Below are 16,505 nucleotides of genomic sequence, written 5' to 3' on the forward strand. Positions count from 1 at the left end.
GGTGAGTGCACAGCTGGGGGATGTGCCATGCAGGAGTCTGGGAGAGCTGGGTGCGACCCATCTGCCGCTGTCTGGATGGTGAGTGCACAGCTGAGGATGTGCCATGCAGGAGTCTGGGAGAGCTGGGTGCGACCCATCTGCCGCTGTCTGGATGGTGAGTGCACAGCTGGGGATGTGCCATGCAGGAGTCTGGGAGAGCTGGGTGCGACCCATCTGCGGCTGTCTGGATGGTCAGTGCACAGCTGGGGATGTGCCATGCAGGAGTCTGGGAGAGCTGGGTGCGACCCATCTGCGGCTGTCTGGATGGTCAGTGCACAGCTGGGGATGTGCCATGCAGGAGTCTGGGAGAGATGGGTACGACCCATCTGCTGCTGTCTGGATGGTGAGTGAACAGCTGGGGACGTGCCATGCAGGAGTCTGGGAGAGCTGGGTACGACCCATCTGCTGCTGTCTGGATGGTGAGTGCACAGCTGGGGACGTGCCATGCAGGAGTCTGGGAGAGCTGGGTGCGACCCATCTGCTGCTGTCTGGATGGTGAGTGAACAGCTGGGGACGTGCCATGCAGGAGTCTGGGAGAGCTGGGTACGACCCATCTGCCGCTGTCTGGATGGTGAGTGAACAGCTGGGGATGTGCCATGCAGGAGTCTGGGAGAGCTGGGTACGACCCATCTGCTGCTGTCTGGATGGTGAGTGCACAGCTGGGGATGTGCCATGCAGGAGTCTGGGAGAGCTGGGTGCGACCCATCTGCTGCTGTCTGGATGGTGAGTGAACAGCTGGGGACGTGCCATGCAGGAGTCTGGGAGAGCTGGGTACGACCCATCTGCTGCTGTCTGGATGGTGAGTGAACAGCTGGGGATGTGCCATGCAGGAGTCTGGGAGAGATGGGTACGACCCATCTGCTGCTGTCTGGATGGTGAGTGCACAGCTGGGGATGTGCCATGCAGGAGTCTGGGAGAGCTGGGTGTGACCAATCTGCCGCTGTCTGGATGGTGAGTGCACAGCTGAGGATGTGCCATGCAGGAGTCTGGGAGAGCTGGGTGCGACCCATCTGCCGCTGTCTGGATGGTGAGTGCACAGCTGGGGATGTGCCATGCAGGAGTCTGGGAGAGCTGGGTGCGACCCATCTGCGGCTGTCTGGATGGTCAGTGCACAGCTGGGGGATGTGCCATGCAGGAGTCTGGGAGAGTTGGGTACGACCCATCTGCTGCTGTGTAGATGGTGAGTGCACAGCTGGGGATGTGCCATGCAGGAGTCTGGGAGAGCTGGGTGCGACCCATCTGCGGCTGTCTGGATGGTCAGTGCACAGCTGGGGGATGTGCCATGCAGGAGTCTGGGAGAGCTGGGTACGACCCATCTGCTGCTGTCTAGATGGTGAGTGCACAGCTGGGGATGTGCCATGCAGGAGTCTGGGAGAGCTGGGTACGACCCATCTGCCGCTGTCTGGATGGTCAGTGAACAGCTGGGGATGTGCCATGCAGGAGTCTGGGAGAGCTGGGTGCGACCCATCTGCGGCTGTCTAGATGGTGAGTGCACAGCTGGGGATGTGCCATGCAGGAGTCTGGGAGAGCTGGGTACGACCCATCTACTGCTGTCTGGATGGTCAGTGCACAGCTGGGGATGTGCCATGCAGGAGTCTGGGAGAGCTGGGTACGACCCATCTACTGCTGTCTGGATGGTCAGTGCACAGCTGGGGATGTGCCATGCAGGAGTCTGGGAGAGCTGGGTACAACCCATCTGCTGCTGTCTGGATGGTGAGTGAACAGCTGGGGACGTGCCATGCAGGAGTCTGGGAGAGCTGGGTACGACCCATCTGCTGCTGTCTGGATGGTGAGTGCACAGCTGGGGATGTGCCATGCAGGAGTCTGGGAGAGCTGGGTACGACCCATCTGCTGCTGTCTGGATGGTGAGTGAACAGCTGGGGACGTGCCATGCAGGACTCTGGGAGAGCTGGGTACGACCCATCTGCTGCTGTCTGGATGGTGAGTGCACAGCTGGGATGTGCCATGCAGGAGTCTGGGAGAGATGGGTACGACCCATCTGCTGCTGTCTGGATGGTGAGTGAACAGCTGGGGACGTGCCATGCAGGACTCTGGGAGAGCTGGGTACGACCCATCTGCTGCTGTCTGGATGGTGAGTGCACAGCTGGGGATGTGCCATGCAGGAGTCTGGGAGAGCTGGGTACGACCCATCTGCGGCTGTCTGGATGGTGAGTGCACAGCTGGGGATGTGCCATGCAGGAGTCTGGGAGAGCTGGGTGCGACCCATCTGCCGCTGTCTGAATGGTGAGTGCACAGCTGAGGATGTGCCATGCAGGAGTCTGGGAGAGCTGGGTGCGACCCATCTGCCGCTGTCTGGATGGTGAGTGCACAGCTGGGGATGTGCCATGCAGGAGTCTGGGAGAGCTGGGTGCGACCCATCTGCGGCTGTCTGGATGGTCAGTGCACAGCTGGGGATGTGCCATGCAGGAGTCTGGGAGAGCTGGGTGCGACCCATCTGCCGCTGTCTGGATGGTGAGTGCACAGCTGGGATGTGCCATGCAGGAGTCTGGGAGAGCTGGGTGCGACCCATCTGCGGCTGTCTGGATGGTGAGTGCACAGCTGGGATGTGCCATGCAGGAGTCTGGGAGAGCTGGGTACGACCCATCTGCTGCTGTCTGGATGGTGAGTGCACAGCTGGGGATGTGCCATGCAGGAGTCTGGGAGAGATGGGTACGACCCATCTGCTGCTGTCTGGATGGTGAGTGAACAGCTGGGGACGTGCCATGCAGGAGTCTGGGAGAGCTGGGTACGACCCATCTGCTGCTGTCTGGATGGTGAGTGCACAGCTGGGGATGTGCCATGCAGGAGTCTGGGAGAGCTGGGTGCGACCCATCTGCTGCTGTCTGGATGGTGAGTGAACAGCTGGGGACGTGCCATGCAGGAGTCTGGGAGAGCTGGGTACGACCCATCTGCCGCTGTCTGGATGGTGAGTGAACAGCTGGGGATGTGCCATGCAGGAGTCTGGGAGAGCTGGGTACGACCCATCTGCTGCTGTCTGGATGGTGAGTGCACAGCTGGGGATGTGCCATGCAGGAGTCTGGGAGAGCTGGGTGCGACCCATCTGCTGCTGTCTGGATGGTGAGTGAACAGCTGGGGATGTGCCATGCAGGAGTCTGGGAGAGCTGGGTGCGACCCATCTGCTGCTGTCTGGATGGTGAGTGAACAGCTGGGGATGTGCCATGCAGGAGTCTGGGAGAGCTGGGTACGACCCATCTGCTGCTGTCTGGATGGTGAGTGAACAGCTGGGGATGTGCCATGCAGGAGTCTGGGAGAGATGGGTACGACCCATCTGCTGCTGTCTGGATGGTGAGTGCACAGCTGGGGATGTGCCATGCAGGAGTCTGGGAGAGATGGGTACGACCCATCTGCTGCTGTCTGGATGGTGAGTGCACAGCTGGGGATGTGCCATGCAGGAGTCTGGGAGAGATGGGTACGACCCATCTGCTGCTGTCTGGATGGTCAGTGCACAGCTGGGGGATGTGTCATGCAGGAATCTGGGAGAGCTGGGTACGACCCATCTGCTGCTGTCTGGATGGTGAGTGAACAGCTGGGGATGTGCCATGCAGGAGTCTGGGAGAGCTGGGTACGACCCATCTGCTGCTGTCTGGATGGTGAGTGAACAGCTGGGGATGTGCCATGCAGGAGTCTGGGAGAGATGGGTACGACCCATCTGCTGCTGTCTGGATGGTGAGTGCACAGCTGGGGATGTGCCATGCAGGAGTCTGGGAGAGATGGGTACGACCCATCTGCTGCTGTCTGGATGGTGAGTGCACAGCTGGGGATGTGCCATGCAGGAGTCTGGGAGAGATGGGTACGACCCATCTGCTGCTGTCTGGATGGTCAGTGCACAGCTGGGGGATGTGTCATGCAGGAGTCTGGGAGAGCTGGGTGCGACCCATCTGCCGCTGTCTGGATGGTGAGTGCACAGCTGGGGATGTGCCATGCAGGAGTCTGGGAGAGCTGGGTGCGACCCATCTGCCGCTGTCTGGATGGTGAGTGCACAGCTGAGGATGTGCCATGCAGGAGTCTGGGAGAGCTGGGTGCGACCCATCTGCCGCTGTCTGGATGGTGAGTGCACAGCTGGGGATGTGCCATGCAGGAGTCTGGGAGAGCTGGGTACGACCCATCTGCTGCTGTCTAGATGGTGAGTGCACAGCTGGGGATGTGCCATGCAGGAGTCTGGGAGAGCTGGGTGCGACCCATCTGCGGCTGTCTGGATGGTCAGTGCACAGCTGGGGATGTGCCATGCAGGAGTCTGGGAGATTTGGGTGCGACCAATCTGCGGCTGTCTAGATGGTGAGTGCACAGCTGGGGATGTGCCATGCAGGAGTCTGGGAGAACTGGGTACGACCCATCTACTGCTGTCTGGATGGTCAGTGCACAGCTGGGGATGTGCCATGCAGGAGTCTGGGAGAGCTGGGTACGACCCATCTACTGCTGTCTGGATGGTCAGTGCACAGCTGGGGATGTGCCATGCAGGAGTCTGGGAGAGCTGGGTACAACCCATCTGCTGCTGTCTGGATGGTCAGTACACAGCTGGGGATGTGCCATGCAGGAGTCTGGGAGAGCTGGGTGCGACCCATCTGCGGCTGTCTGGATGGTGAGTGCACAGCTGGGGATGTGCCATGCAGGAGTCTGGGAGAGCTGGGTACGACCCATCTACTGCTGTCTGGATGGTGAGTGCACAGCTGGGGATGTGCCATGCAGGAGTCTGGGAGTGCTGGGTACGACCCATCTACTGCTGTCTGGATGGTCAGTGCACAGCTGGCGATGTGCCATGCAGGAGTCTGGGAGAGCTGGGTACAACCCATCTGCTGCTGTCTGGATGTTGAGTACACAGCTGGGGATGTGCCATGCAGGAGTCTGGGAGAGTTGGGTGCGACCCATCTGCTGCTGTCTGGATGGTCAGTGCACAGCTGGGGATGTGCCATGCAGGAGTATGGGAGAGCTGGGTACGACCCATCTGCTGCTGTCTAGATGGTGAGCGCACAGCTGGGGGATGTGCCATGCAGGAGTCTGGGAGAGTTGGGTGCGACCCATCTGCTGCTGTCTGGATGGTCAGTGCACAGCTGGGGGATGTGCCATGCAGGAGTATGGGAGAGCTGGGTGCGACCCATCTGCTGCTGTCTAGATGGTGAGCGCACAGCTGGGGGATGTGCCATGCAGGAGTCTGGGAGAGTTGGGTGCGACCCATCTGCTGCTGTCTGGATGGTGAGTGCACAGCTGGGGATGTGCCATGCAGGAGTCTGGGAGTGCTGGGTACGACCCATCTACTGCTGTCTGGATGGTGAGTGCACAGCTGGGGATGTGCCATGCAGGAGTCTGGGAGAGCTGGGTACAACCCATCTACTGCTGTCTGGATGGTGAGTGCACAGCTGGGGATGTGCCATGCAGGAGTCTGGGAGAGCTGGGTGCGACCCATCTGCGGCTGTCTGGATGGTGAGTGCACAGCTGGGGATGTGCCATGCAGGAGTCTGGGAGAGCTGGGTACGACCCATCTACTGTTGTCTGGATGGTGAGTGCACAGCTGGGGATGTGCCATGCAGAAGTCTGGGAGAGTTGGGTGCGACCCATCTGCGGCTGTCTGGATGATGAGTGCACAGCTGGGGATGTGCCATGCAGGAGTCTGGGAGAGCTGGGTGCGACCCATCTGCGGCTGTCTGGATGATGAGTGCACAGCTGGGGATGTGCCATGCAGGAGTCTGGGAGAGCTGGGTACGACCCATCTACTGCTGTCTGGATGGTGAGTGCACAGCTGGGGATGTGCCATGGAGGAGTCTGGGAGAGTTGGGTGCGACCCATCTGCGGCTGTCTGGATGGTGAGTGCACAGCTGGGGATGTGCCATGCAGGAGTCTGGGAGAGTTGGGTGCGACCCATCTGCTGCTGTCTGGATGGTCAGTGCACAGCTGGGGATGTGCCATGCAGGAGTATGGGAGAGCTGGGTGCGACCCATCTGCTGCTGTCTGGATGGTCAGTGCACAGCTGGGGGACGTGCCATGCAGGAGTCTGGGAGAGCTGGGTACGACCCATCTGCTGCTGTCTGGATGGTCAGTGCACAGCTGGGGATGTGCCATGCAGGAGTCTGGGAGAGCTGGGTACGACCCATCTGCGGCTGTCTAGATGGTGAGTGCACAGCTGGGGATGTGCCATGCAGGAGTCTGGGAGAGATGGGTACGACCCATCTACTGCTGTCTGGATGGTCAGTACACAGCTGGGGATGTGCCATGCAGGAGTCTGGGAGAGCTGGGTACGACCCATCTGCTGCTGTCTAGATGGTGAGTGCACAGCTGGGGGATGTGCCATGCAGGAGTCTGGGAGAGCTGGGTAAGACCCATCTACTGCTGTCTAGATGGTGAGTGCACAGCTGGGGGATGTGCCATGCAGGAGTCTGGGAGAGCTGGGTACGACCCATCTGCCGCTGTCTGGATGGAGAGTGCACAGCTGGGGGATGTGCCATGCAGGAGTCTGGGAGAGCTGGGTAAGACCCATCTACTGCTGTCTAGATGGTGAGTGCACAGCTGGGGGATGTGCCATGAAGGAGTCTGGGAGAGCTGGGTACGACCCATCTGCTGCTGTCTGGATGGAGAGTGCACAGCTGGGGATGTGCCATGCAGGAGTCTGGGAGAGCTGGGTACGACCCATCTGCCACTGTCTGGATGGTCAGTGCACAGCTGGGGATGTGCCATGCAGGAGTCTGGGAGAGCTGGGTACGACCCATCTGCTGCTGTCTAGATGGTGAGTGCACAGCTGGGGATGTGCCATGCAGGAGTCTGGGAGAGCTGGGTACGACCCATCTGCTGCTGTCTAGATGGTGAGTGCACAGCTGGGGATGTGCCATGCAGGAGTCTGGGAGAGCTGGGTACGACTCATCTGCTGCTGTCTGGATGGTCAGTGCACAGCTGGGGATGTGCCATGCAGGAGTCTGGGAGAGCTGGGTACGACCCATCTGCTGCTGTCTGGATGGTCAGTGCACAGCTGGGGATGTGCCATGCAGGAGTCTGGGAGAGCTGGGTGCGACCCATCTGCTGCTGTCTGGATGGTGAGTACACAGCTGGGATGTGCCATGCAGGAGTCTGGGAGAGATGGGTACGACCCATCTGCTGCTGTCTGGATGGTCAGTGCACAGCTGGGGGATGTGCCATGCAGGAGTCTGGGAGAGCTGGGTACGACCCATCTGCCACTGTCTGGATGGTGAGTGAACAGCTGGGGGATGTTCCATGCAGGAGTCTGGGAGAGCTGGGTATGACCCATCTGCCACTGTCTGGATGGTGAGTGCACAGCTGGGGATGTGCCATGCAGGAGTCTGGGAGAGATGGGTACGAGCCATCTGCCGCTGTCTGGATGGTGAGTGCACAGCTGGGTGATGTGCCATGCAGGAGTCTGGGAGAGCTGGGTACGACCCATCTGCCGCTGTCTGGATGGTCAGTGCACAGCTGGGGATGTGCCATGCAGGAGTCTGGGAGAGCTGGGTACAACTCATCTGATGCTGTCTGGATGGTGAGTGCACAGCTGGGGATGTGCCATGCAGGAGTCTGGGAGAGCTGGGTATGACCCATCTGCTGCTGTCTAGATGGTGAGTGCACAGCTGGGGGATGTGTGCCATGCAGGAGTCTTGGAGAGCTGGGTACGACCCATCTTCTGCTGTCTGGATGGTCAGTACACAGCTGGGGATGTGCCATGCAGGAGTCTGGGAGAGCTGGGTACAACCCATCTGCTGCTGTCTAGATGGTGAGTGCACAGCTGGGGGATGTGCCATGCAGGAGTCTGGGAGAGCTGGATACGACCCATCTGCCGCTGTCTAGATGGTGAGTGGACAGCTGGGGATGTGCCATGCAGGAGTCTGGGAGAGCTGGGTACGACCCATCTGCCGCTGTCTGGATGGTGAGTGCACAGCTGGGGATGTGCCATGCAGGAGTCTGGGAGAGCTGGGTACGACCCATCTGCTGCTGTCTAAATGGTGAGTGCACAGCTGGGGATGTGCCATGCAGGAGTCTGGGAGAGCTGGGTACGACCCATCTGCTGCTGTCTAAATGGTGAGTGCACAGCTGGGGATGTGCCATGCAGGAGTCTGGGAGAGCTGGGTACGACCCATCTGCTGCTGTCTGGATGGTGAGTGCACAGCTGGGGATGTGCCATGCAGGAGTCTGGGAGAGCTGGGTACGACTCATCTGCAGCTGTCTGGATGGTGAGTGCACAGCTGGGGATGTGCCATGCAGGAGCCTGGGAGAGCTGGATACGACCCATCTGCTGCTGTCTAGATGGTGAGTGCACAGCTGGGGGATGTGCCATGCAGGAGTCTGGGAGAGCTGGGTACGACCCATCTGCTGCTGTCTGGATAGTGAGTGCACAGCTTGGGATGTGCCATGCAGGAGTCTGGGAGAGCTGGGTACGACCCATCTGCTGCTGTCTAGATGGTCAGTGCTAGTACATAGTGAATGAGAACATATATGAGAGTAACACTGCCACCTGGTGGTGAAAATGGAGAATACAGACTCAATCTTAGAAACAATGGAAACCCTTTTCCACTACATCCAATTTTTTCTTTTTTTTTTATTCTCCTGACATTTTCTTGCTCCATCGCTGTATAGCAATTCTTTTTGGTGGGGGGACGGTGGAGGGGATGGGTGAGTTGTACTTTTTGAATGTCCCCATTCACTTTACAGTATAATACACACTACCGTTCAAAAGTTTGGGGTCATTTAGAAATTTCATTATTTTTGAAAGAAAATCACATTTTTTTTCAATGAATCTAACATTAAATGAATCAGAAATACACTCTATACATTGTTAATGTGGTAAATGACTATTCTAGCTGCAAACGTCTTGTTTTTATTGCAATATCTACATAGGTATATAGAGGCCCATTTCCAACAACCACCACTCCAGTGTTTTAATGGTACACTGTGTTTGCTAACGGTGTAAGAAGGCTAATGGATGTTTAGAAAACCCTAGAAAACCCTTGCACAAGTATGTTAGCCCAGCTGAAAACGGTTTGGCTGATTTGAGAAGATATAAAATTGACCTTCCTTTGTGCTAGTTGAGAATCTGGAGCATTACATTTGTTTGTTCTATGAAACTCTCAAAATGGCCAGAATTAGAGAACTTTCCTTGACAGTCTATTCTTCTTCTTAGAAATGAAGGCTATTCCATGCGAGAAATTGCCAAGAAACTGCAGATTTCCTACAACGGTGTGTACTACTCCCTTCAGAGGAGAGCACAAACAGGCTCTAACCAGAGTAGAAAGAGAAGTGGGAGGCCCCGCTGCACAACTGAGCAACAAGACAAGGACATTATAGGAGAGCACAAACAGGCTCTAACCAGAGTAGAAAGAGAAGTGGGCGGCCCCGCTGCACAACTGAGCAACAAGACAAGGACATTAGAGTCTCTAGTGTGAGAAATCGAGGCCTCACAGCTCCTCAACTGGCAGCTTCATTAAATAGTACGCCAGTGTCAAAGTCTACAGTGAAGAGGCGTCTCCGGGATGCTGGCCTTCAGGGCAAAGTGGCAAAGAAAAAGCCATATCTGAGACTGGCTAATAAAAGGAAAAGATTAATATGGGCAAAAGAACACAGACATTGGACAGAGGAAGATTGGAAAAAAGTATTATGGACAGACGAATCAAAGTTTGAGGTGTTTGGATCACACAGAAGAACATTTGTGAGACGCAGAACAACTGAAAAGATGCTGGAAGAGTGCCTGACGCCATCTGTCAAGCATGGTGGAGGTAATGTGATGGTCTGGGGTTGCTTTGGTGCTGGTAAAGTGGGAGATTTGTACAAGGTAAATGGGGTTTTGAATAAGGAAGGCTATCACTCCATTTTGCAATGCCATGCCATACCCTGTGGACAGCGCTTGATTGAAGCCAATTTCATCCTACAACAGGACAATGACGCAAAGCACACCTCCAAATTATACATGAACTATAGGGAAGAAGCAGGCAGCTGGTATTCTATCTGTAATGGAGTGGCCAGCGCAGTCACCAGATCTCAACCCCATTGAGCTGTTGTGGGAGCAGCTTCACCATATGGTACGCAAAAAGTGCCCATAAAGCCAATCCAACTTGTGGAGGGGCTTCAGGAAGCATGGGGGGAAATGTCTCAAGATGACCTCAGCAAATTAACAGCTAGAAGCCAAAGGTCTGTAATGCTGGAATTGCTGCAATCCTGGGTGTTTTTTATATTAGGAAGAGGGGGGGGGGATCATATTTTTATGTTTTTTTGATATTTTTTTACACCTTTCTGCTCCTCATTTTCGGCCCCCGTGATCTCTTGTACACGGGGAGTTACTGAAGTGCAGCAGTCTATGGAGAAATCCGGCGGCCTGCAGTCCGCTCCGGTCATGACGGTGAACCATCGGGACCCCGCGGTGGGCACACAGGTGTCCAACCAGACGCAGTGCGGACATCACTGCTCGGACCCCCACATATTGTCCCCTGTTCTGTCCTAGTCCTGAGATTGGGGTCCGGAGGAAGGGGGCCAGTCAATGTCTACCGCGCTCACTTGTGGGCTCAACCGGCTGCGCTCCTGGCACCAGGATAAAAAACGGGGTCACCAATTCCAGCCAGGATCAACCAGTGATCAGGTATCCGGAAGACCCCTTTAAGTTTCCTTGAAGATAAAAAACAAAGCGCCCCGGACCCCCGCTGCCGCCTCGGTTACCTGGTTCTGCTGCTCGTGGAGCTTCTGCGGGAACAGCAGCTGCAGGACCTCGTGTCTCCGGCCCCCCGTGAACCCCGCAATACAGAGACCTGCAGGACAGAAGCATCAATAAACCGACGGACCTCCGCACTGTGCTGGACAAAGGGGGCTCCAACCCACAACCAAGAGAGGCCAGAAATCTACACAACATGAAGGAGCCAAATCCCATCAGCCATATTCAATGCGGCAGAGGGGCACTACAAGTCTCAGCAGCCCCCGAGGCAGTGCTGTGCCAGCATGGTGGGAGTTGTGGTTTCCCAGCCCATATGTAACGTGAGACCCCGATAGAGGCCGCGATGTACCCACCTGCATCACCCGTCCAATCAATGACTCTCGTCGCCTCCTGCAGCTCAAAGTCATGAAGATCCCGATACCTGAGAACACAAAGAACAATCACTGCGAGCTGATAGTGTGCGGACCCCCATAACAACGTCATCCACAGATCCCCCATAACAGCGTCATCCACAGATCCCCCATAACAGAGCATCATCCACAGATCCCCCATAACAGAGCGTCATCCGCAGATCTCCCATAACAGCGCGTCATCCACAGAACCCCCATAACAGCGTCAGCCACAGATCCCCCATAACAGCGTCATCCACAGATCCCCCATAACAGGGCGTCATCCACAGAACCCCCATAACAGCGTCATCCACAGATCCCCCATAACAGCGTCATCCACAGACCCCCCATAACAGCGTCATCCACAGATCCCCCATAACAGCGCGTCATCCACAGATCCCCCATAACAGCGTCATCCACAGACCCCCCATAACAGCGTCATCCACAGATCCCCCATAACAGCGCATCATCCACAGATCCCCCATAACAGCGTCATCCACAGATCCCCCATAACAGCGTCATCCACAGATTCCCCCATAACAGCGTCATCCACAGATTCCCCCATAACAGCGCGTCATCCACAGATCCCCCATAACAGAGCGTCATCCACAGATCCCCCATAACAGCGCGTCATCCACAGATCCCCCATAACAGCGCGTCATCCACAGATCCCCATAACAGCTCGTCATTCACAGATCCCTCATAAAAGCGCGTCATCCACAGATCCCCCATAACAGCGCGTCATCCACAGATCCCCCATAACAGCGCGTCATCCACAGATCCCCCATAACAGCGCGTCATCCACAGATCCCCATAACAGCGCGTCATCCACAGATCCCCCATAACAGCGCGTCATCCACAGATCCTCCATAACAGCGTCATCCACAGATCCCCCATAACAGCGCGTCATCCACAGATCCCCCATAACAGCGCGTCATCCACAGATCCCCCATAACAGTGCGTCATCCACAGATCCCCCATAACAGTGCGTCATCCATAGATCCCCCATAACAGCGCGTCATCCACAGATCCCCCATAACAGCGTCATCCACAGATCCTCCATAACAGCGCGTCATCCACAGATCCTCCATAACAGCGTCATCCACAGATCCCCCATAACAGCGTGTCATCCACAGATCCCCCATAACAGCGCGTCATCCACAGATCCCCCATAACAGCGCGTCATCCACAGATCCCCCATAACAGTGCGTCATCCACAGATCCCCCATAACAGTGCATCATCCACAGATCCCCCATAACAGCGCGTCATCCACTGATCCCCCATAACAGCGTCATCCACAGATCCCCCATAACAGAGCGTCATCCGCAGATCCCCCATAACAGAGCGTCATCCACTGATCCCCCATAACAGAGCGTCATCCGCAGATCCCCCATAACAGAGCGTCATCCGCAGATCCCCCATAACAGAGCGTCATCCACAGATCCCCCATAACAGAGCGCCATCCACAGATCCCCAATAACAGCGTGTCATCCACAGATCCCCCATAACAGCGCGTCATCCACAGATCCCCCATAACAGCGCGTCATCCACAGATCCCCATAACAGCGCGTCATCCGCAGACCCCCCATAACAGCATCATCCGCAGATCCCCCATAACAGAGCGTCATCCACAGATCCCCCATAACATTGCATCATCCACAGACCCCCCATAACAGTGCGTCATCCGCAGATCCCCCATAACAGCGCGTCATCCACAGATCCCCATAACAGCGCGTCATCCGCAGACCCCCCATAACAGCGCGTCATCCGCAGATCCCCCATAACAGCGCGTCATCCACAGATCCCCCATAACAGAGCGTCATCCACAGACCCCCCATAACAGCGCGTCATCCACAGATCCCCCATAACAGCGCGTCATCCACAGATCCCCCATAACAGCGTGTCATCCACAGATCCCCCATAACAGCGCGTCATCCACAGATCCCCCATAACATTGCATCATCCACAGATCCCACATAACAGAGCGTCATCCACAGACCCCCCATAACAGCGCGTCATCCACAGATCCCCCATAACATTGCATCATCCACAGATCCCACATAACAGAGCGTCATCCACTGATCCCCCATAACAGAGCGTCATCCGCAGATCCCCCATAACAGAGCGTCATCCGCAGATCCCCCATAACAGAGCGTCATCCACAGATCCCCCATAACAGAGCGCCATCCACAGATCCCCAATAACAGCGTGTCATCCACAGATCCCCCATAACAGCGCGTCATCCACAGATCCCCCATAACAGCGCGTCATCCACAGATCCCCATAACAGCGCGTCATCCGCAGACCCCCCATAACAGCATCATCCGCAGATCCCCCATAACAGAGCGTCATCCACAGATCCCCCATAACATTGCATCATCCACAGACCCCCCATAACAGCGCGTCATCCGCAGATCCCCCATAACAGCGCGTCATCCACAGATCCCCCATAACAGAGCGTCATCCACAGACCCCCCATAACAGCGCGTCATCCACAGATCCCCCATAACAGCGCGTCATCCACAGATCCCCCATAACAGCGTGTCATCCACAGATCCCCCATAACAGCGCGTCATCCACAGATCCCCCATAACATTGCATCATCCACAGATCCCACATAACAGAGCGTCATCCACAGACCCCCCATAACAGCGCGTCATCCGCAGACCCCCTGCACTCACAGTCTTATAGACTCCAGCATCCAGTCCTCACTTTCCATTGGTGACTGGTAGAAGCAAATCCTTCAACTTCTTCTGGTCAGAAGGTCATGTGACACGCTCATGTCACGTGACGCTACAGCATTCCCGGCTTCACTATACACAGCTATTTACCCAAAACAAACATGGCCGCAAAGCTGTCAGGTCCTTACTTCCTATTGTCTGGAAGCCATGTTGCTTATTGGCAGATAACCTGTAACGGTAACTAAATGCATCTCCTTTTCCATCGGTTAATCGATACAGTTTTCAGCTATTTGGATATAAGATATTAGATATTTTTGTTAAGATGACATTTTTCAGTCACAAATATGCCCGACTCAAACACGGCCGCTCGGCGGCTTCCGTTACATTCTGCGCATGCGTCTTGTACGAGTGCTTAAAAAGGCGGTTTAGTGGTGCGCGTCCCGTCAATTAGGAGCGGAGCGACCCGCGCATGCGCGCACAGTAGTGTGAGTCTTTTCTGGTCAGTTGAGGCGGTGACGAGTTCATGGTGTTGCCGCTGTGGTTTATCCCTGTCTATCTGAGCGGTGCTGTAGAACTACAAGTCTCAGGATGTCCTGTTAATATTTTTTTAAGTTGTTTTGCAGTATTTGGTGCTTTTAAAGTGTTTATGATAAGATTTTGTAAGTCTGAGCGCCATCTTGTTTCATGTCTTGATACCGCCACCGTGTAATGTGGGAATTTGTCATGTTTATGCCCCTCTGTCCGTTACACAGTGCTCTCCCGCCAAGTCTGATGTTGGGAATCACCATTGCAACCGGCGAAGGCCTGGCGGTCTCTTCCGAGCCTTTACCCACTGTGCATCTGGTTTCCTTGGCAACCCTCCAGGAGCCGAGGCTTTCACCATGCTTTTATTGAACCAGCATTTTTTTGAGGGGTGGGTTTTTTTTCTTGCACTTTAGTTTTTTTCAATTTTTTTTCTTTGAGCCGTGTTTTGTTTCTCCGGTGTCGTCGCCGTATCATGTAGTTTGTGGTACAAGCTGCAGTTCTCAGTCTGTTGTTGTATAATGTAGTGAAAAACTGGAAAAATATTTCCTGGCGTCCATTGTGCCGTAATACTGACCCGGTAACTCGATCCGTCATGTCGGTGCGGGGCCAGATGTGTTGCTTTTTTATTTTTATGGCAAAAAATTATTCAAAACTTTTTGGGAATGAAAAGTTTTATTTGCCGCCGTTTTGAGAGTCGCAATTTCCATTTTTCCGTGGCTGGAGCCGTGCGGGGGCTGTTGGGATAAATAACGGCATATTTATATAGATGGGGTTACGGGGGGATTGCACTGGACGGCTGAGACCCCGTTCTGTCACAGCAGGGATTGATATTCTGGCCTTGGGGTACAAGTCTGCAGTTACTCTTGTGACTGCAGACTTGTGAATCCTCACAACGTGCACACGGTCAGGATTCTCAGGTATCGGCACCAGGAGCTGGCGGCCATGTGACCACAAAAAATGAGATTTGCATAATTCTGACACATCGCGACTAGACGTGTCCGGGCTCGCTCAATACACTTGTCTAGTCTGTATGTGACATGTATGGAAATCACATATTTGTGGTCACGCACCTCAAGACACTGGAGAATCCTCACACCGCGCAGGAGGATTCACAGGTCTGCAGACTTATAGCCTAAGGCCGGACAACCGCTCCATTCATTCTCATTGGGAGCGCCAGACACCAGCTGAGCGCAGCACTTCGGCGTTCCCACTGAGAATGAATGGAGCGGCGGTGTGTATGCCCGGCCTCAGCTCCATTCTGAATGGGATCTTCAGAGGCTAAGTCTTGGGATCCGTGGGGGTCCCAGCGTTCGGATCCCCCTCTTTTTGGTAAGTTATCCCCTATCCTATGGGTAGGAGGCAAGTTCTAATCTTCATACATACCCTTTGAGTGTGGCCTACACAGGGGTGGACATATCTAGGGCCCCAGAGGTAAGGTAAAGGGGCCACTTCCAAAGCAGGTATTTTAATGAGCTATTGGCCATGCGAAGGACCCAAGAGGTAGTGGGGCCCTCTACTGAGCTCGCACAGGGGCATTTCTGTCTGTGGCCACCATTAGTTATTCTCCGTCCATGCCGTGTCCACCCATCTTCTTCGAGGAAAATACACGTCACCAGATGTCAAACCAACACCTCCAGGGATAAACTCGACGACGTGCGCAGCAGAAATACCCTGCGATTAACAATTAGCTGTCTGGATGCTGATGTCCATGCAGATTGCATTGAGGTTTGGAGCAATGTCACCATCCACCATGTGTCGTTTTTCTTTCGTCCCCACGTGCTAAGACGCTCGTGATTTTTACTGCTCTGGTTATTAGTTTTGCAAAGTTGTTTTTTTATTTTTTTATATAGACTGCAGTCGGGGGGAAGGAAGTGGGGTGCACTGACTTTCCCAAACCTAAGACTCTCTTTAGGGTGTAAACAGCAGTGATTGGAGTGTGGCTCCGGTCGCTGCTGTCAGAGGCGAGTGCTGGCTGTATAAGGCCACGTGCACACGATGCTTTCCCAGTGCGGCTCTTGCTGTGACTTTCTAAACCTTGTGGTAAAGTCGCTGTACTTCTTTACTTTTTTTGTTGGAAAATCGAGGCAGAAGTAGTGTGGACTCATCGTGTGGACCCTGCTCCATGACGTAGATTTATGTAGTGTGAAGGGGATAAATCTTTAGACTTTCAATGCACGTGGCTGCATTACGGCTGTGACGTAGGGCCGGGATATCTCGCT

The 16,505-nt window shown here is 55.1% G+C and overlaps 2 protein-coding genes across 5 annotated transcripts in view; one reads left to right on the forward strand and one right to left on the reverse strand.

Moving 5' to 3' along the window:
* The window catches only part of WDR73 (WD repeat domain 73), a 47,907-nt gene extending 33,993 nt beyond the window's left edge, over window positions 1-13,914 (reverse strand). Inside the window, exons 1-3 of the mRNA XM_073661244.1 lie at window positions 13,762-13,914; window positions 11,044-11,111; window positions 10,699-10,787 (exon numbers count right to left, since the gene is read on the reverse strand). Of these exons, the coding sequence (XP_073517345.1) occupies window positions 10,699-10,787; window positions 11,044-11,111; window positions 13,762-13,799 (195 nt within the window). The 5' untranslated portion in view covers window positions 13,800-13,914. The remainder of the gene's footprint in view (window positions 1-10,698; window positions 10,788-11,043; window positions 11,112-13,761) is intronic.
* Window positions 13,915-14,143: 229 nt separating this feature from the next.
* The window catches only part of LOC141190636 (piwi-like protein 1), a 58,839-nt gene continuing 56,477 nt past the window's right edge, over window positions 14,144-16,505 (forward strand). The window contains exon 1 of one of the 4 annotated variants that reach the window (XM_073661240.1): window positions 14,144-14,246. The gene's annotated coding sequence lies outside the window, so the exon portion shown is untranslated. Of the gene's footprint in view, window positions 14,421-14,538; window positions 14,675-16,505 lie in introns of those variants that run through there. The other 3 variants (XM_073661242.1, XM_073661241.1, XM_073661243.1) reach the window with 3 other exon arrangements.

The sequence above is a fragment of the Phyllobates terribilis genome, unplaced genomic scaffold, assembly GCF_046119375.1.
Source record: "Phyllobates terribilis strain yellow unplaced genomic scaffold, ASM4611937v1 Scaffold_2__4_contigs__length_985480577, whole genome shotgun sequence".
NCBI lineage: Eukaryota > Metazoa > Chordata > Amphibia > Anura > Dendrobatidae > Phyllobates > Phyllobates terribilis.